Source organism: Lagopus leucura, unplaced genomic scaffold (genome assembly GCF_019238085.1).
Source record: "Lagopus leucura isolate 7727_CA_CO unplaced genomic scaffold, USGS_WTPT01 Super-Scaffold_1, whole genome shotgun sequence".
Classification (NCBI taxonomy): domain Eukaryota; kingdom Metazoa; phylum Chordata; class Aves; order Galliformes; family Phasianidae; genus Lagopus; species Lagopus leucura.
In genome coordinates, this window is record NW_024962250.1 from 40,986,935 (window position 1) to 41,006,631 (window position 19,697).

The 19,697-nt window shown below is 55.4% G+C and overlaps 1 protein-coding gene across 7 annotated transcripts in view; it reads right to left on the reverse strand.

Moving 5' to 3' along the window:
• The window catches only part of TRIM9 (tripartite motif containing 9), a 32,801-nt gene extending 14,153 nt beyond the window's left edge, over positions 1-18,648 (reverse strand). For all 7 annotated transcript variants that reach the window (XM_042892249.1, XM_042891882.1, XM_042892184.1 and 4 more), the window contains exons 1-3: positions 17,765-18,648; positions 4,383-4,478; positions 3,902-4,024 (exon numbers count right to left, since the gene is read on the reverse strand). In XM_042892249.1, coding sequence (XP_042748183.1) covers positions 3,902-4,024; positions 4,383-4,478; positions 17,765-18,583 — 1,038 coding nt within the window. In that variant the 5' untranslated portion in view covers positions 18,584-18,648. The remainder of the gene's footprint in view (positions 1-3,901; positions 4,025-4,382; positions 4,479-17,764) is intronic.
• Between the last annotated feature and the right edge of the window lie 1,049 nt (positions 18,649-19,697).

Sequence of the window (19,697 nt, forward strand, 5' to 3'; positions counted from 1 at the left end):
GGGAGCTCCCACCTCGTCCTCCATCCCAAAAAGCGCAGGGTATTGGAGGATTTTCCTGACCAAGAGGGTTGGACGCCGCGTTTCCCAGCTGCAAGACATGCTGTGTATCCCCAGCACGTCCCCGGCACAGATAACCAATCCAAAGATGGGACTGGGAAAACAATCTTCTTATCTTCTTTGCAGCTTAAATCTCCATCGGGTTGGGCCAGCATAATGAATTTGCAGCCCTCTCCTTGCCCCAAAGGATGCTTTTGAAGCATTACCAGCAGAATGGCCATCTGTCAGCAGCAGCCCGACGTGTGCTGCCGACAAGCAGCGGTCACCCAGCAAGGACCGAGGCTGGGGAGCGATGCTCCCTGGCTGCACAGTCAGCCCCAGCAGGCTCCTCCCATCCAAGCAAGGCTGATTCCTGATGTCTGGTCCCTAACAGAGGTCTGGTCCCAACCAGGAGCAGCAGGGCGGTCTGTGCTTGCAGGGAATGAGCCAAACACCCGCTGCTCCCATCCCAGCGAAGCTCACAGCGCTGCTGACTGGAGAGAGGATGCTTAGGGACAGGCTGAGAGGTCACCATCAGGCTCACAACCCAGCCCAGGCTCCTTGCCATAGGGCACAATCAGCTCTGGCTGCACTGTGCATTGAGTCCCAGCAGCTTCAGAACATCCATCCCACCAGGGCTGCCCCTCAGCAGCATTCCTGCCCTTCTGGAGCTCTGTGATTCTGCTCAGGGATTGAGAACCTATTCAGCTGGAGAACTAGAGCATGAAACAGCAGATTAATTGCAGTGGTTCTCCTCTGCTGCTGTCCTGTGGCATTCCCACTTGGTGGGGTATCTCAGCTCCTCATTACACCAAAATAATGGGGGTTTATGTTAAGAGCCAAAAGGAAAAACTGGAAGCTCCTCTGACTTGTACAAGGGAACAAGGCAAGCAGCCATGCAGCTTTAGGAGGACTCTGAAGGCTTGCAGTGCTCACCAGACAGCCAGCAGCACCAACTGCCTTGGCGTTAGCATAGAATGGATGGTTTGCAAAGCTCTGCTGAAAGCACTGAATGGTGGCATCTTCTGGGAAAAGGCCTGTGGGACACAGAGCACCAGCTCAGCTGGCAAGGAGCTTGGGGCAGCTCCACACATTTCCCTTCTGGTTGCTTTTGTCACTTTTTTTCCCATTGCACGTCAATGGAGGCAACAGCCAGAACCCGGTTACTAATTGCAGCCTGCAGAAAGGACGTTTGCTGCGTGCTCACAGCAGCTCCTTACTACCTTAAAATAGGAAATTTATTTCCAGAGCTTTTCTCTCCTGCAAGATGACATTAACTATAATTTACATTTTAATATAGCTCCTAGAAGGCATCTGCACTCAGCTCTACCTGTCTTCCTCGTCTTCCCTCCTCTTTTTAGCCCTTGGCTGGATTTCTGCTTTTCAAGGCATGCAGCCTCATGCGAACCTTGGCTGGATGAGCCCTGCTGGGGGCTGCCATGCCATACGAAGGGTCACAGAGCAGCACTTCATCTCTGGAGATGCCAACATGTCCAGTGATACGGGCTGAAGCTCCAAAAGGTGTCTTATTTCTACCTGGGACAACCCTGTAGGAATGCATGTCCCATACTCAGTGCTTGTGCCATAGGACATCTTCCTTTGGGAACACATCAGTCCTTTGGAAACCAAAGCCATCCATGAGAAGCAGAACACACAAGGTCTGCCCTGGGTATGGAGTTTAAAAACTGGCCCCACTGCTCCTCCAGATCCTATTTTTTAAAGCCTGGCTCTTACTATGAATCTAAGTTTAGGGGAGGTTTGGGAAAAGCAGGGAGATGTCCCTTCCAAGTTCATTCCTTGGCACAATCAGTGTTGGCCCATGGGCAGTCCTGGCCTGGTGCCTGTCTCCATGAAATGTGTGTCAAGCTAAAGTAGGTCAGTCCTGAAGCTGAACTGACCCCAACTGCGGGCATCCCATGGGACCAGCAGTACAGCAGAACGTACAGAAAGCCATGGGCTGAGCACACAGCATGGGGGCACTCGGAGGCAGCCCCTCCATGCACCACCAGGCACCCTGCATGCTGTCTTTTCTAACACCCTGCAGGGATGTCTGTTCCCTTTGCAATGCTTTCAGCCCCACAGAGCCTCCAAGCAAAAGCTGCAGGCTTTGTCATCGTCCCCTGCAGGCAGTGCCAGCCTTTGCAGCCTTGGTGACACCGGGGAGGTGCAGCTGCTCCAGGCACAATGCTTGCCCAGCTGGGGGCTGCAGGTGCTGTCTTTGTCTGGGGGCTCCTTGGAGGGGCAAAGGAAAAGCTGCTCCAGGCAGTGATGATCCAGGCAGCCTCATCCCCTGGGTCACAGAGCATGGTGGGGACAGGGCTGTGGGGTGTGACTTGGGAGGGGACCCTGTTTGAGCAGGGAGAAAAGCAGGGAGATGCCCAGCAGGCCTACACCTCCATGTATGAACACAGGCAAGACCCTCTCTGTCCCTGCGTCAGGACATGCATTGAGCTGGACTGTACGTCTCAGCCACTGAGGTTACATCTCACAGAGCAGGACTCAGCTGCCCTCAGGTGGGTCACAGCAGCAGCTCTTGTTCACTCCTAATTCACAGGAATTAGAAGGCAAAATTAATAATTTCAGGCTAAAAGTCTGACCAGCGCTGCACAGGTTGCAAAGCAGAAGGGAGCAGCTTCTGGGTTTTAAATAGCAGCCACCATGATGCTGCTGACTCCATGGAGCCCTTCCTGCCACACAGCATCCCTTCCCACACAGCTCAGGGGGCTGCTAAACTCAGTACTCCAAGCAGGGAGACTTGAGGGCTGATTTAAGAGCCCAGCCTGAAGCCCAGGGGCTGGAAGTGCACTCACAGTGTGGCTGCTTCTGCCTAATGACAAAGGCCAGTCGGTAACAAGCGTGGATGAGGCAGGATGAATGTGTTGGGGACAGGCAATATGGGATGAGCAAGCCGTGGGAAGCAGATTTCTTCCCCTGGCCAAAATATGAAAGGCTTCTGTAGTTTGTGCTGAGCCAAGAAAATGTTTTATGCTTTAATTAACCATGCCCTGAAGGGCAAGAGTGAAAGAGAGCCCGCAGGCGCAGGGGTCCTCTCTGTATCTACAGGCCAGCAACGTGGCACTGCCTATTTGGGCTGTGCTCTGTTGTTGGACAGCAAGCCCTGATGCAGGGTTCAGCCCCACAAAGCTGCTATTGTCCAACTCCCAGGCTTGGATGGACCTATTTTGGACCCATGGGTTTTAATTGTGGATCAGAGTCTAATGCCCAACCTGCTGGGGGCTTTGGAGGGAGGCTGGGGAGAAGCAGCAGCGAGGAGAGAGTGTAGGACAGTGAACATGATGGAAATGCTTGAGAGGGAGAGCCTAAAGGAGGTGTGTGCAGAGCTCAGCCTGTTTTCAGCTGACCTCGATGCTCACACTGAGATGTGCAGCTCAGCTCCCTCTGTGCCAATGTTTCACTGCTGGGTGAAACAATCACCCTGAGGTGCTCATCAAGCAGAACAGAACACAGAGTGATTCCTGCTCCCGCCTGATGACAAAAGTGGCATCTTGCAGCCCCAGGTGCCGCAGCTCTTTGCAGCTCCTGCTGAAACCAGCAGAACTCACAGCACTGCATCCTGCAGGATCAGACCAGGAGCTCAGAAGCAACGTGGGACACAAACAAGGTCACCTAACAGCCTCCGGATACTGTACAGAGGGCTCTAACAACCCAATCACTTCTAATTGGTGCAGCAACAGAGTAATGCAGTGGGAAGTAATGCAGTAGAGGCAGCAGCACTCTGCTCAGGACCCATCAGAGCAAGCTGAGCATGTGAGAAGCAGCTTTGCAGCAAGCCCAACAAACAGCAGCGCATCTCACCCCGCTCTGGTGGCAGCCCTGCAGGAAGCCCTCTGAGCCTGGGGCTCACCTTCAGCTTATGTTCATGCTCCTTGTTGACTCGGGACAGCAGCTGGGCTTTCCTTCTGTTGAGGGCATCGATGAGGGCGTCACATTGGGCCACCAGGCAGGCTTCGAACTCCACGCTGTTCTCCTGTGGGTCAGAGCAGAGCAAAGCATCACAGCATGACTTTCCTCCTGGGGTCTACTAGGGTTATCTTGATGTGTACAGCCACGGCAGCACACAAATCCACGCTGTTAGCATATGTACAGCCCTGGCTCGTGGCAAAGAGAGCAGCAGTGAGCATCCTTGGATTTGCCTGTGGCAGAGTGAGGTCTGCTCACCGCATCACTCAGCTTCGGGAGGAGCAGTTTTGGGAAGGATCATATGAAAAGAGATAGCTGCTGACTGGGGGCCCCTTCAGAGAGGATCCCCCTAAAGCAAGCTGAGGAGATGGGGTGGAAGATCCCAGAGAGCAGCTCATCCCCCCAGCAAGGGCTGAGCACCGTACCTGGATTTGCTGCACCATGTTGCGGAGCTGCACCAGGAACTCTTTTGCCTCCTTGGCTCTGTCTGACAACCCATTCAAGGCCTGGGACAGCTGGCTCTGCAGGGGGAAGAAGAAGTAGCATCATTTCCATGTCCCAGACTCGCTGCAGGAGCTGACATGAGTGTGGTGGGGATGGACTGGGGTCCCTGCACTGCCTTCCTGGGGCAGGAGATGTCCTGTTGCCCTGGGAGAAGGAAGGGAAGAGGAGGGGTAGCCATCATCAACACTCTCAGATTTAGGAAGATGCCTAACAGGGAAGTGTTTCCACTGTGCTCTTAATCCCATTGCATCCCTGCTGCTCGTGGCAAGAGTCACCCAGCTGGGGACACGGAGCAGTTAGCCCATTAAACATTGTTAATTAATGCTAGATGACAACGGAGCGCGTGTGGGAATGTGCACGGGGACTTGCAGGCATGCCTGAATGTATTCATTAAGGGCAGCACTGTGAGCACAGTGACAACATGATTCATAGCTGTGGGGGACAGAAAAAAACTAAGCCCTTCTGGTTCTGTGTTATTCTAAGTCGGGGAGAAATTAAATGTCTGAGTGGGGGCCGTCAATCCTACAGGTGCCTTCCTGAAAGGCCACTGCCCTTGGAGCAAAGCCAAGCTCCAGAGATGGGTTGGATCACCAGGCACACGAGGCAGTCGCAGGTTGGCCCTAAGAAAAGAAGGCAGCAGCTTGCATGGGTGTGAGCAGGGGGCAGGATGAGGACGAGGTGATGAAGGCTTGCAGCAAGGTGTGGGCAGGTGGTGCTTGTGCATCTCTGCATGGAAACAGACTGACAGGGAAAAGCTCTGGGGATTCTTGTGGTTTCTCAGGGCTGGGAAGCCTGCTCTGGGACTGCTGTGCCTCAGCAGAACACGAAAGGTGATGGAGACCCAGTGTGTGCTCCAGTGTGCACTGCAACACTCATAGAATCAGGCTGGAAAACCTGATTTAACCTCCAAGATCCCCAAGTCCCATCCCAGCCCACTCCACCCTGCCACTGCCCACGTCCATCAGTGCCACATCCCCACAGCTCTGGAACACCTCCAGGCATGGTGACCCCACCACAGCTGGGCAGCTGTGCCACTGCAGCACTGCTCTTTGGAGAGCAATTTTCTCCCTATATCCAACCCCCAACATCTCCTGGTGTCCCCTGTGACCAGAGCAGCATCCCACCACAACCAGCATCAGTGGGAGAATGAATGAGTTTCAAACGAAGAAACATCCCATTCAGCACGGTCTTAAGAACAAGTGAATTTGTTCTCCCACATAGCTGGCCTGCTTTCCTGATGCTCTCGTTTCAAAGCAGCAAGAGGAGACCTCCATAATTCACATTAGCATTAATGGGAGTTAAGCATTTAAATCTCTGTCCCTGGAGCACTTAGGAGAGAATCCATCCCTTTTCTGTGCTCACTAATAGCCCCCCTTCCCAGGCTTGGCTGACAAAGGGATTTCTGTTGGGCTTTGACTCCCTCCTGTCGGAAATCAGGGATGAGCACGCAGGATCTGCCCATGGTGAAGCCATGCTGGCTGTCTTGGATCACCTTCCCATCTCCCACAGCCTTAACACAGCCTCCATTGGCACATCCTCTGCTGGGACACGAGCTGTCACACATCATGTGTGACTCAGTATGGGCAGTGGGGCACTCACAGAGGGGTGAGGGAGCTAGAAGAGCAGCACAGTGAGCCAAGGCAAGAAGAGATCTGCTCCCAGTGTTCTGCTCATACCCCCGAAAGGATGAGGAGCTGCCACAGATGCTGGAGCTGAAGTCATGTGCTTCATCCTTTTAATTAAGGCACAGGACCTACAGCCTTCGAATCCTGTGGCAAGCTTACTGTACGTGATGCCTGACTAATTAAAATGGGATGTTTAATTAAAACTTGCATTCGCTCAGAAAGTTGATGAAGCTAAACAGCTGCTAATTGGCTTTCTGCTCCAGCCACGGCATCCTGACCCTGGTGAGGAAGCAGGGCCAAGGGTGCAGCCCCCACTGCTGTGTGTCTGACCCAGCACACAGAGCTGGCTTTGTGAGCAAAGCTCCTGGGTGCAAAATGCAGGCAAGAAGCAACCCCCCGCCTCCTTCTTTGCAGTTATGGGGGGATGCAGAGGAGGATGAGATGTGAATGTTAATGCTCAGCAGCCCCGTGGCAAGCCCCAAAGCCAGGCTGCTGCCTGCCAGCTGCTAAGGTTTGGATAAAGCCAATTATTTGTTGATAAAAGAACGGCAAAGCAGCTCTGGGTGCTGTAGTGCAGAGCAGAAATCAATTCTGGCAGACTGGACTTCGATGCCTTATCAGCTCGCAGAGCTGTTTCTTATCCCCCTGCCAGCCCATACCTGCTCTGTTTGGCCCACCTACACTCAGCTGACTGCAAGCAGCAGCCAGGAGCCAAAGCCCGGAGCATCACTGTGTGCACAGATGGCCCCAGCCGCTGGCTTTGTTCAGGCAGACACTGGGGCAGTGTATTTCCTCAGCAGGCAGAAGGGATTCAAAAGCTCCAGCCTGGAAATAAGACAGGGAATATATTCTTTGCAAGCACAATGACCTCGCTGAAGCCCTTTCACTGCCTCCTGTACGGCTCCAGGGTGCCCTGCTCTGTGGAGCAGACGCACTGCTCTGCCTCACCACGAGGAACACCGAGTCTCTTGCATTTTCCACTTAGACCTTGGTGATGCTGGCACTGCCTGCAGCCCATCCATGCTAGCACAGTGACTCACTGCAGCTGCTGCCCAGAGTCCGCCCATGGAAGGGACTGGGGTCAGTGTTCCGCTCAGCCCCGGGGCCAGGAGCCTCTCTGAAAGCAGGTTTCTCATGTTTTGAAAACCACCTGCTGCCTCTTGGTTGCCAGCCCCTGGAATTGCACGTCAGCCAGCGCTGGGCACTCTGCTGGAAGTCAGACACTCCGGGTAAAAACAGCAATTATGCTCTTTGCGTGGATTTTAATGCGCCTAAACATTGTGCCAAAACCAGTGATGAGTAACCTGGGCCTGCAGCAGAACAGCACAGCACCCCGTTCCTGCTGGGAGTCCCCATCTGAACCCTGTGCTTCCCAATGGGAATCAGAGGAGGTCTGTGAGCAGCCCAAGTGATGTGGTGAAGGTGCAGCCCCTGCTTTGATACAGGATGCAGTCCCTGCTTTGATTTTTATGCAGAAGAAATGAGTGCTGAGATATTATCAACAGCCCTTTGATATTGCCAATTAATCCCTGTCTTGCTTCATTAACACTCGAAAACAAATCACCTTTGCTTTTCATCAGCGAAACCTACTGCACATCCCTGAGAAATCCCAAGGAGAAGCGGGGTGAAAAGCTAAAAAAGGCCAAATATTGGGCACTGCAGAGCAGGCTGATGGGGAGGAAGTACGGGCAGCTCCGTCTGGTTTGCATGAGGCAGACAGGAGGAAGCAGGGACGCTCTGGCCAGATCCTGGTGCAAGCTGGTGCCTCCCAGAGCAGCAGCAACACACAGCTCCTGTAATGGGGAGCCAAGGCATATCTTGTCTTGAGCAAGGCAGCCATAATGATGGCTGATTCCAGCCACTTGTGGCCCAGCACTCTCATCTACAGCTGCTCTTGTGAGGCTGGTGGCATTTCCAGCCCCCCTGGAAGCACTGGGCTCATTTGCTGTGTCAGTGCTGCTAATGCTTCCAGAGATGAATGAGGCTGGTGAGAGGCTGAGGACAACCTGCAGCTGATCAATGACTTCTCCAGGCTCCCTCCCCTCCCCTGCACAGCACAGAGCAGCCACACCACACCACTGCTTGCACACTGCGCTCTGAAGAATCTGGAGAGGCTCCATCTTGCACATCTCTTGCTGCATTCACACACAAAGGAAGGTCGGATGCCCTTTGCTGCGTGGCAGAGAGCAGCCTGGTGGTGGGCTGTGATGCTTGTGCACTGCTCCTCCTGGGGATGTCGGCACACTTTTGTCATTCCCTCCTCACCTGCACAGGGACACTCCTGCTGGGAACAGTTTCTGCATGGCTTCTCTGCATTTGGCTGCGGCTGCTGCTAGCACAGGAGCAGGGAGATGGAACGAGCTGAGCTGGGGGCCGGAATCAAGAGAGGAGTTGGGCAGGGACCCAGCAGAGAGCTCAGTGTGCCCTCGTGCCAAGAAAATGGCAGAGGAGGGGGTCAGTGCACTGGGTTCTGCTTGGGGCACCAAGCGGTGGTACTGCACATCTCCAGGTGAGAGCAGGGCAGACACCCAGGCAGCGCAGCTTGGTGTCCTCGTTAGCACGCCCAGTGCTCAGGCTAATTAGCCTGGATGCAGCTCCATGATGCTTGGTCACCCTGTGGCTGCACTGAGCCCTGCTGGAAGAGGCCTCCCCTGGACTGACATCAGTCTGTGCTGATGGGAAACTGCAGGACATCGACTTGCTGCTGCCCAGACAGGGAGGTACATGGGGATGCTGCCCTCCTTCAGAGCCCCACCAACACAGCACCACCTCTGAACGAGCACCCGGGAGGGAAGCTGAGGCTGAGGGGTGCATGGAATCAGGGCAGCAGAGCTCACCTGCTGGAGGGCTCTGCAGGTCAGAAGGAAGCAGCTCATCAGGGAAGATCCTCCGCCTCTCAGGCAGCCACTGCAAGAGCCTCACTATTGTTTTAAAGAGTAATAAACTCATTGCACAGCCTTAATTAGAGAGCGAGGCAGTTAATAAAGCCAGACACTGCATTTCCTGGGAGGTCTGCTCAGCAGCTAATGTCTGCAGCACATGATCCCTCCTCAGGTCACTGCTCCTTGTGGCATTTTCCCTTTGCTCTGAATGAGCCTCCAAGCCTCAGGGACCCCTTCCCACGGTACAGCAGGCCCAAGGGTGGGAATAAGGCTCCCACCTGGCCAGTGCCATCCTTCCTTTCCCCCTGGTGCCTCTATGCAGCAAGCAGCCCTATGGGCACCACCTACACCCAGCAAGGTGCACGCTGCAGCCCTGATGCTTTCCACCTTAAAATGATGCCCCGTTTGCCTTCAATCCAATTATCGCCTCCCTCAGCTGCCTCCATGGTTACTCGCACTTAAGCTCTGCCATCCCATTACTGCATTAAGTCTTTAAATCTGATTACTTTGGTTGGAGTTAAATTTAAACCTGATTAACCGCCCCGACGATGAATTTTCCCTCTCCTAACCCAAATGCAGGGGCATCTGAGAAAGCAGGTTGCAAGCCCCATGGGATCATTCATCCCTCTGCACTATGAGCACTGACCATCCTTGTGTCTTGTCCTACAGCCTCCAACACCCATCTGTGTGCTGCAGCCCAGTATGGCCATAAATAGGCTTGACAGCTAGCCAACATCTTGACTTTGCTTTGACATTTAATTGCCTAGAAATGCAAATGAGAAGAGCAGCCACTCGTCACCACCCTGCTGATGGTGGCTGCTGTGTCCCACAACGGTGGACAGTGATGCAGTGAGCTGAACGAACCCACCATGCTACCCAGGATGGTCCCCATGTGGCTTTGCCCCAAGGTAAGAGCCCACCGAGCTGAGCAGAGCCAGGCAGCCCGGCTTTGAGAGATCCTGCCTTTATCAGCAGATCCTCATTTCACAGCCCTGTGCCTCTTTGGCTGCTGACCAACATCAGCAAGCGCTCACACACTTTGCTGAAGGGAGGTTTTCATAGGCACAGATGGGAGATGGCATCTCATTCCCTTTGGCTCCCAGCACACAGGCCCTCCCTGCGATGGGGACAACTCACATCCCCCGAGCATCTCCGCAAAGCAGGGCTGCGCCGTGCCCTCACAGACAAGCCATCTGCTGCCACTCCCTCATGAATCCTTCATCTGAAGATGAGCTAACGTGCCTCAGCGCTAGTCTGCCTTCCCCAGCTAAGCTAAAGCAACCACAGGTATCTCCTCTCCCACCCAAACCCCACCTGTTCCTGAAGGATGCAGCAAACCCCTTCTCTCTGCTGCTCAGCTCAGGCAGCATCAAGGCCAGGACATTGCTGCCTTACTGGCAGTTGCAGTTTCACTGGCAACAGAACACGAGCTAATTATTACTGATTTTCTGCTTTTAATAAGATTGCTGATATCACACAGCAGCAGGAGCTGGGGGGGGGGATGAAGTCAAAGATGCATGCAGATCGACTGGCCTTTCTGCTTCACCCCTTCCCTCTGCAGCAGCACAGCACGCTGCTCCCCCAGACCAGCTGCCTTGCTCTGTGCCAGGAGCCTTCTGCAGGCGGCACAGGGAGAGGTGAGGAGCTCTCCCTGCCCTGGGGGCTGCAGCTTTGCCCTCTGTGAATGTCCCCGAGTGGTGATGCTCCCACCTTGCTGCCCATTGGGGTGTCCACGTAGGGACATGGCTGCTCACTGCTCCATGGGACAGCGAGGCCACTGTCAACCCTTGGGCTGCACATTGTCCTTCCTGGAGAAAACCAAGGGCAGACACAAGACAGACAAACAGGTAGGTCCAAGGAGCAGGGTTCCCTATTTCCTTGAAGCATCACTGTAGAGATATTCCCATCACCATGGACACCAGAGCAGGGGGATGGCAATGCTCATTGCTGCAGCAGGTGCTTGGGTAGCACTCAGAGCACAGCGAGCAAGCTCAGACCTCACCTTGCACAGCAGCCCCAGCCTCCATGCCAGGGAGCGTCCCATGTTGGAGGGGCTGGATTTGGGATGACTCCTATTTGGGATAGGAACCAGGTGATGTGTGCAGCTGCACGTAGCCAAAAAGCAGCCTGGATCACCAAGGCTTCAGGATAAGGAGGGAATAGGACTTGTGGGGAAGAATCTCGTGTCCAGCCTAAGCACAACCAGGAGTCCCTGCTCCTTACCCCCAGCTGGGATGTGCCTGAGGGCATTTGTCAGCCCTAAGATGTGACAGGCCCACAGTAGAGGCACAGGTTGGGGTGGAAAGGTATGAGTTCAACAGGCACACAGGTGTGAAGCATCCAAGGACTGCAGCTCCCAGTTCTCCTGATGCAATCCAAGAAGGGCTCTCCAGCAAGTCCATCCCCCTGTACTTGGAAGATGCATTTCAAGCAGCCTCTTGAGAGCCCCACTAAGATTTTGAGTGCAAATAAAGCAGAAGGAGAGCAGTATGGATGATAAAAACACTCAAAGACAACATGAGTAGGAAGGGCATGGGGAGGGGTGGGTACTGGGAAGGCTAACCACACAAACTGGATGGGTTATGAGAAGATCCCAGAGCCATTAATAAAACAGGAGGAAGAATAAGTCAGAATTTCACCAAGAGCAGGGCTAAGGAATGCCTTGAAAACATTATTCTTTAATAGGAAAGGATGTTCGGCTAATTAGGAAGTGATAAGGAACCTGTCAGAGAGAAAGGAGGAAAGGGGACCCGGTGCTCAGCACTGAAGGATCTCCATTCGCTGGAGCCAGGCAATACATCTCTGTGCCACGAGGAAAGCAGCTAATGGGCTCACTGAATCATTTATGATTATTTATGAAGTGAAGAATTCAGGAAATACCAAGGGAAAGGAGGGGGGAATCATTCACATTTGCTCCAGTAACCGCCTTCCTAGGGGAAAGAAAGGAGTGACCCCAAGACCTTAAAGAAAAGACAGCCAAAGGGGTTTGGAGTCAGCGTTGGTGCCTTCACATAAATTCACCTTCTTTAAATACAGGAGGAGGGGAAGGAGGCAATGAGAGATGGCTTTAAAGCACAGAAGATGTTACAGAGCCAGGCTCAGGATAGCAGGTGGCATTTCCAAACTCAGACCATGCTTTGCAGTATTCCAACTTTCCACAAGAGCCATTTCACACCACAAAAGGCCAAGAAGCGATAGATTCAATACTTCTTTAAAAGAAAACATGTATGTCAAAGAGCTTTGGGAGACCTGGTGCAATGGGTTTTACAGGCAGAGAAGCCTCTTGTTTTCCAGAGCAGAAGAGCAGCACTCACCCGATTTGGGTGAAGGGCTCTTTCTCAGTCACTGTTTTGATGTAAGGGGAAAAGAAATCTTTCCCAACACTCTCAGAGCGTGAGGATCCTGGGGAAACAGACAGGTGCTTTGCTGATCTTTATGAGCATGAAGGCAGGCAGCTCACAGCAGCAACGCACAGCACATCAGGAGCTCCACTCCAGCTCTGCGGTGATGCAAGCAAACACTGGAGAGAATGGCAGAGGAGCTGCTGGGTGCAGAGAGCAAACTCAGCACAGAGTGCCAGCAGGGGCTGCCTGCAGCCTGACCAACGTGGGCTGGTTATATGGGGTGAGGAGAAGGCACCCACCCTGCAGTGATGGATGAATAGATCTTGTTTAGTGGGATTAACCCAGTGATCTGCTGGAGCTCGTCAGCCCTGACTCTTAATTAGCAGCCTGGATGTCCCTGCTGTGCCCCGTGTGGGCAGGGAACTACCTCAGGTCTGTCCCAGCTCCAGCACTGTGGCTGCACATCGCACCTTGGGAGGAGCAGAGGACAGTGTGAGCATCCCAGATAACTCCAGAACATCAGCTGGAGCTTGTTCAGATTGCAAGGCAACGGGGTAAAGTTACACCAGGGCCTATTCCTTAGGGCTGCAGATTTGATGCTGGGAGATTTTGACTGAATCGTGTTTTTATTTAGACTTACAACTAGCTCTGAATACACAAGGGGAAAGCAGCTCATTAGCAAAGCTACCCAGGCCTGTCCTTCCTTCCCACCCTTGCTTGCAAGGCTCCCAGCCAAGCAGCAGCGGAAAGCACTAGCTGCAAACACAGCAGAACCACGGTGGCATTTCCACCCTGGAAAGGCACCTGCATGCCCAGGGATGGGCTGAAACAGCAGGAATGCATTTTGTGGTGTAACAAACAACCCCTCCAAAAATACCTCAGCTTTGCAAAGCCAATAAAGCAGTGCAATGCCCAAGAGCTCTCATTCAAAGCCCTGCTCAGAGGAGCAGGCAGGCAGGGGTGAGCTGCCCCTATAACCGAGTGCTGGGGGTGCACGTGTGGCTGCTGTGCCCCTGGGCAGCACAAAGGGCCCTTTACCCACTGCCAGCATGTTTCTCATCTGCACATCACGTGTGGGTGCTCTCATCTCCCATTGTGGGCTGCCCAGGCCAGGGAAGCTCCCAGCACTTAATGATAGCTCTGCAGCTATAACCTACCTGCTCTCTGCAGCAGGGAGTCTCATGCCATTAACTGGAGAGAACCCAAGCAGCAAGAAGCCCCTGCAGGACTGGAGGATGCTAAGCATTCTGCAGAAAGGAGGTTGTTTCAAAGCAAAACCCACCTGCACTGCTTCTCACAGCAGATGGGCCACACGACCCGCCTGCACCTCCGGGTCAACCACAAACAGGGTTCAAGTGAGGTTTTGGGGACAGCTGCAGGCAGAGCTCCTTGAACTCCCTTCAGAGCTGGAGGAAAGAGGATATTCCTCCCGAGAGCATAAGGAAAGGAGTCAAACAGCCTCCTAAAGAGCACTGCCTGAGCCACGGAGGGACCCATGCTCAAGTCCCTGTAAGCCACGTTACCACCAGGTTCAGCGTTTGCTCCCATTGCTAATTCAGAGGTCTTTCAGGCTGGGGCTGTGCTGACAGGAGACTCCTGGGTGCCATTCTGCCTCTCTCCTGCTCTTTCCAGAAGAGAGGGACAAGAACCAGCCCATGGGAGAAGGACTGACCCCAGCCACGTGCTGAGATGTCTTTGGGACGCCCAGGCACAGACAGCGCAGCACAGCACTGTCCTCTCAAGTCCTGGAGCATTTCATAGAATCACAGAACGGCCTGGGTTGCAAAGGAGCACAGTGCTCATCCAGTTCCAACCCCTGCTGTGTGCAGGTCACCAACCAGCAGCCCAGGCTGCCCAGAGCCACATCCAGCCTGGCCTTGAATGCCTGCAGGGATGGGGCATCCACAGCCTCATTTTCAGGGCTTCCCAGTGGAACTGACAAAGCTACAAGAGATTTACCCCTGCTCCAAGATGGCCCAGAGCCCATTTTCCTTGCAAATACCTAAGCGGGCGTCTCCTGGCACCAAGCACGGCGCTGGCTCCAAGAATGCCTTGTAGAACTTGCTGTACCACATTGCCTTTGATTAATGGGATATTCTTGGATGCTTGTTCCTCCGTTAACTGAGGTTAAGCACAGCAGGAAGGGCTGCTTGACTGAAAGCTGTTTTCTAAATAAATGCTCACGTGAGAAGGCAGCATCACTCCCAGATCTGGGACTGGGACTTATGGATATCAGGGGGAAAGTTCATTACTGTGAGAGCAGTGAGGTGCTGGAACAGCTGCCAGAGAGGCTGTGATGCCCCGTCCATCCCTGGAGGTGTTGAAGGCCAGGTTGGATGGGGCCCTGGGCAGCCTGGGCTGCTATGAAATGTGGAGGTTGGTGGCCCTGCATGGCACAGGGGGGTTGGAGCTTCGTGATCCTTGAGGTCCCTTCCAGCCCGGGCCGTTCTGTGGTTCTGTGGTTGTGTGACGGACAAGCTGTGCACACCCACTGACCTCAGTGACATTGCTGGCTATCCTCTGACTTCAGAGCAGCTGCCATCGCCCCCAGCTCCAGGCCACAGGAGAACAAAGCAGCAGGCAGCTGCATGGCATGGCCAAAGGAGGATGGATGTGCTGCAGACAGAGTGAAGGCAGTGGGAATCCAGGACAGCAGAGCAAGGCTTGGGAAAGCACAATAGTAAAAGATAAAGGATTCTCACTGCTTCTATCTCAGCAGCAAATATTTCCTTTTGCAAATGCAAACAGACCTTTGTCTGTAGCAATCCCTTGGGGTTTCCCACGAGCACCAGGCAGGCTGATGAATAACACTGCCTCCTTGTTGCTGCCCACTGTTCCCCAGGCAGGAGCTAACGGGCAATGCAGTGTTTCCCAGCCTCTGGTTTGTCCCACATGTACAAAGCAATCACGCTTAGCATCCACAGAGCTCCCCTGCACCTCTAAGCCTGGCTGCATCAGTGCATGGGCTGGGGGCTAGGTAACACAGCTGCTAATTAGCTGCTAACCATCATCACAGCCGAATTCAACAGCATGCAACTACAGCCAGCAGGGCTGGCCTCTGCTGCAAGGAGTGCAGAGATGCTGTAGGGATCAGCGACCTGAGCACAGTTCTGGGGCTGAGGGGGTGTGAGATCCCTTCCAACCCAACAGCTCCCTCATTTTGGGGTTTTCTCTCTCACCATCAGCAAGCTGTCAGGCCTGCCCTCACCATGCAAGCACAAGAGGAACTCAGATGTGTGAGGAATACATGAGCCAGCTCCATCTTGTGCTTCTGCTTCTGACATGACTAGCAGCACCACATCTTCCCAGGGCAAAACCCAAACAGCTGTAACATGTGTATGAAACTCAGACACTTCAGATTAAACCTGTTTCCTTCTTTGCTTCGCTGAACATTTACCCCTCTTCCCAACAGCTGTCCTGAAGGGAAGATAGGAACAGAGAGGATTTCCAGCTTAGAAATCCGAGCTCCCTGCCTTGTATGACATTGTGTCTCAGCACTGATTATTCTGAAACGATCATCTTCGTTTTCAGAGGGAAGCAAAAAGCAACGCAGCTCCCAAAAAGCTGTGCTAAAAGCCCTTTGGTCTCCACCCCATTTGCAGGTGGTGAGGCACTGGCACAGGTTGCCCAAGGAGGCTGTGGATGCCCCATCCCTGCAGGCATTCAAGGCCAGGCTGGATGTGGCTCTGGGCAGCCTGGGCTGCTGGTTGGTGACCTGCACACAGCAGGGGGTTGGAGCTGGATGAGCACTGTGCTCCTGTGCAACCCAGGCCATGCAGTGATGCTATGACCACCCGCTGACTCAGCAGTGACTGACAAGGCCTGGCAACCCTGCATTGACACACTTGATGGAGCAGCAGCCCAGCAAGCCACGCTCAGGTCAACCTGGGCTCCAGTGAGAATCACATTCATCTCAGGTCACAAATGATGAGCACTGAGGATTACTTTGCACAGAGCACTGTGATATAAGAGAGAAGGCAACAGCTGACACCTCTGCCCCTTCTCATGGTCTGTAGGTGTGTTACAGGCACTCACAACAGCAGGAAGGTGGGGCAGAAAGGGGCAGCCACCTCTCCTGAAGGTTTGCCTTGCTGCCTAAGGGCCGTGCTCCCCAAAACACAGGCTGTTGGCTCCGGATGCACAGCCCTAACCCAGGACGCAGCCAAATTCATCCAAAGCTTGGGCAGTTTCACTACACAGCATCTCAAGGAGCGCTCCTGAGCACTGAAGGTGAAATCATTCCTTCAAATTAAAATAAACAAATAAATAAATAAGTCACATCTAATGCCAACAGAACTCTTTTTGCTCCCCTAACAAACACGCAGTGGGAAACGGCAGTGAATTCAGGCCCTGTCCTATCCCAAAACCAAACCAACTACCCGCAGAAAGGCAGGCATGACTTCGCAGTCTGATTTTCAGGTAGATGCATGGAAACTCTCAGCAGCAGCAACACGGCAGCTCCATGCCTGGCAGCATCAGTGAGGTACTGCATTGGCAAAGTGGTAGGTGCTCCCTGCAGAACAAGCCATGCTAACCAGGCTCTCAAGGGCTGACCCCGCAGCAGCTGAGTGCACACAGCAATGCCCATCACCTCTGCTGGATCTGCACCTAACAAAGGGGGAGGTGAGTGCTGGTGCAGGCTGGGCTGTGTGCTCATGGCAGCTCTGTCCCCAGCTCCAGCAGAGCCCTGTGTGGGAGTGACTGCACTCTGGAGCTGATCAGCATTCAGGGGATGCCACCCTCCTCCTCCTCCTCCTCCCCCCCATGAATCAGTGTGCAGGAGGCAGGCAGCCCTTTCTCACCATCAGTGTGCTGCAGGTTGGCTTTGCCCTGACTGCCCAAGGAGGCTGTGGATGCCCCATCCCTGCAGGCATTCAAGGCCAGGCTGGATGTGGCTCTGGGCAGCCTGGGCTGCTGGTTGGTGACCTGCACACAGCAGGGGGTTGGAACTGGATGAGCACTGTGGTCTTTTGCAACCCAGGCCATTCTAGGATTCTAGTTGTGAACCATTCATAGAAAAGGGCAGATTTTGAACCACGAGGTCGGAAAAGACCTCTAGGATCATCAAGTCTAACTGCCAACCCATCATCACCAGGGACAGGGCGTAGCGGGACTGAGTGCCACATGTGCACAGCTCTGGAACACCGCAGTGACCCCAGCGCTCCCTGGGCAGCCGTGCCACCGCAGCACCGCTGTACCCAACCTGGTGCAACATCAGGCATCACCTCCCGTCCTGAGATGCCAAGGGGAAATCCTTCACTCCGAGCGCAGCGAGGCCCTGGCACCGCTCACAGCCGTGGGTGCCCCATCCCTGGAGGCGCCCGAGGCCACGGATGCGCTGTGGGCATCCCGAGCTGGGGGGCACCCGGCCCTCGGCAGGGGTGGGAGGGACTGCGGGCCGCGAAAGCCCTCGCAACCCAACGCGCTGCGATCGCACGCCGCGCCCCCTCACCTTGTGCAGCTTCCACATGGCCCCCAGCGCCTTCACCTCGTGGCTGGAGTGCTTGCCCTCCTCCAGGCACTGGTAGCACACGGGGCTCTTGCACTGCACGCAGTACATGCTGTGGTTCTCCAGCTCGTGGTCCGTGCACGTGGAGATCTTGCGGGGGCTCAGACGGCGGCCGACGCGGCCCTGCGCGGGCGGCACCAGGCGGTGTTTGGCCAGGGGGCCGCGGGGCGGATGGCAGCGCAGGCGGCACGGCTCGCAGTAGAAGACGTCGCACTGCTCGCACATGACGGCCGCCTCTTTGGGCGCCTTCTCGCACAGCTGGCAGCGCAGCGCCGCCGCCCGGCCCTGCTGGTAGCGATCGATGACGCCCTCCAGCAGCCGGTTGCGGGGGAAGCCGCGCAGCCCGCGCTCGTCCAGCACCAGGCTGCGGTGGCACTGCGGGCACGTCAGGCACGCGTTGCGGGGCGGCGGAAGCGGAGGGGCCAAGGCGGCGGGGGGCGGCGGAGCGGCGGGAGGGAAAACCCGCACGCCGTTGGGGGATTTCTGGCACGGGGTGGTGGGAGCGCTGGCGAAGCCGCCGTAGGAGCCGTAGCCGCTGTCCGCCTCGCTGTACAGGCTCATCTTATCCAGGTCCAGGTAGTCGTAGTCGGAGACGGCCGAGCCCGACGCGCGGCGGCTCTGCGGGGATTCCGAATCCGGCGTCTGCACCAGGATGTTGCGGGCGCACGCCTGGCACAGGTTGTGCGAGCAGGGCAGGATGATGGGCTCGCGGTAGAAGGAGCCGCACACCGGGCATTTCAGCTCCTCTTCCATCTCTTCCATAAGGGGAAAAGGCGACGCGCGGCACCGGCCGCGGCACTGCCCGACCACACACCGCACCGCACCGCGTCCCGGAGCCGACTGCCCGCCGCCCGCACGCCGCCCCGCCTCGCCCCGCCCCTCCCCGCCCCGCGCCCTCTCATTGGTCCGCTGACAGCGGGGAGGCGGCCGGCGCGCCGCTATTGGTTGCCCCTCCCGTCCGTCCGCTGGCGCCGCGGGGGGGGGCCGTTCTCGGGGCTGCGGGGTCGGCGCTGGGGCGGCCCGGCCGCCTCCGCCGCAGTCCCGGTTTTACCCTAGAGAACGGCCCCGCCGCCCCCCGGGCCGCCCTCCGTCCCCGCCCAGCCCTGCGGGTTGCCCCCAAGATGGCGGTGATGTTATCACCGTCGCTTGCCCGCTCCCCTTCTGCACCCCGGCAGCCTGCGGGAGGATTCGCTTTGTCTGCGGGAGCCGCCGATTAGAAATCGGGATCGAACGTGAAGATATCGCCGGGAGCGCGGCGGGATGCTGGGCCTTGCTAAAAAACCACGACGGTGCGGTGGCTCCAAGACCCACCGGGAAATGGCAGCAGTTGGGGGTCGGGATGCGCTCCCTTATCCCCTCCAGCCTTCATCCCAGCCTTCCTCCCAACCGCATCCTCCAGCCGGGCTGTAGGACACGAGGAAGGCAGGGCTGGGGAAATCGATGGGTTTCTCATCTAAGATCAGAGCGAGGAGCAGCAGGATGTGATGCTGAAGGCTGTCTGTCGCCAATTAATCTGCCGGGATCATGGCAGCACATTGATCTGTGGGGCAGAAAGCAGCCCGCCTCAATCCCCCCCATGGGTGGATTCCCAGAGCGGATCATTGAGGTGGTAAATTGGCAGCTCCCACCTTTGCTGTGTGGGCTCCTCGGTCCTGGGTGGGATTTTGTGCAGGTAATGGGCAGCCAGGAGGGTGAGTTTGGGTTGATTGGTGAGGCTCTGAGCTGTGCTGGAGCTAAGAAATAACAGAGGGGAATGAGGTGAGACAGAGAGCTCTGCAGGCTTCATGGCTCTCCTGTAACACCTCAAAGAGATGAATGAGAGTGGGTGGGCTCAGGGCCCCCTCATTCCAGAGGGACACTTCCACCCATGCATGGC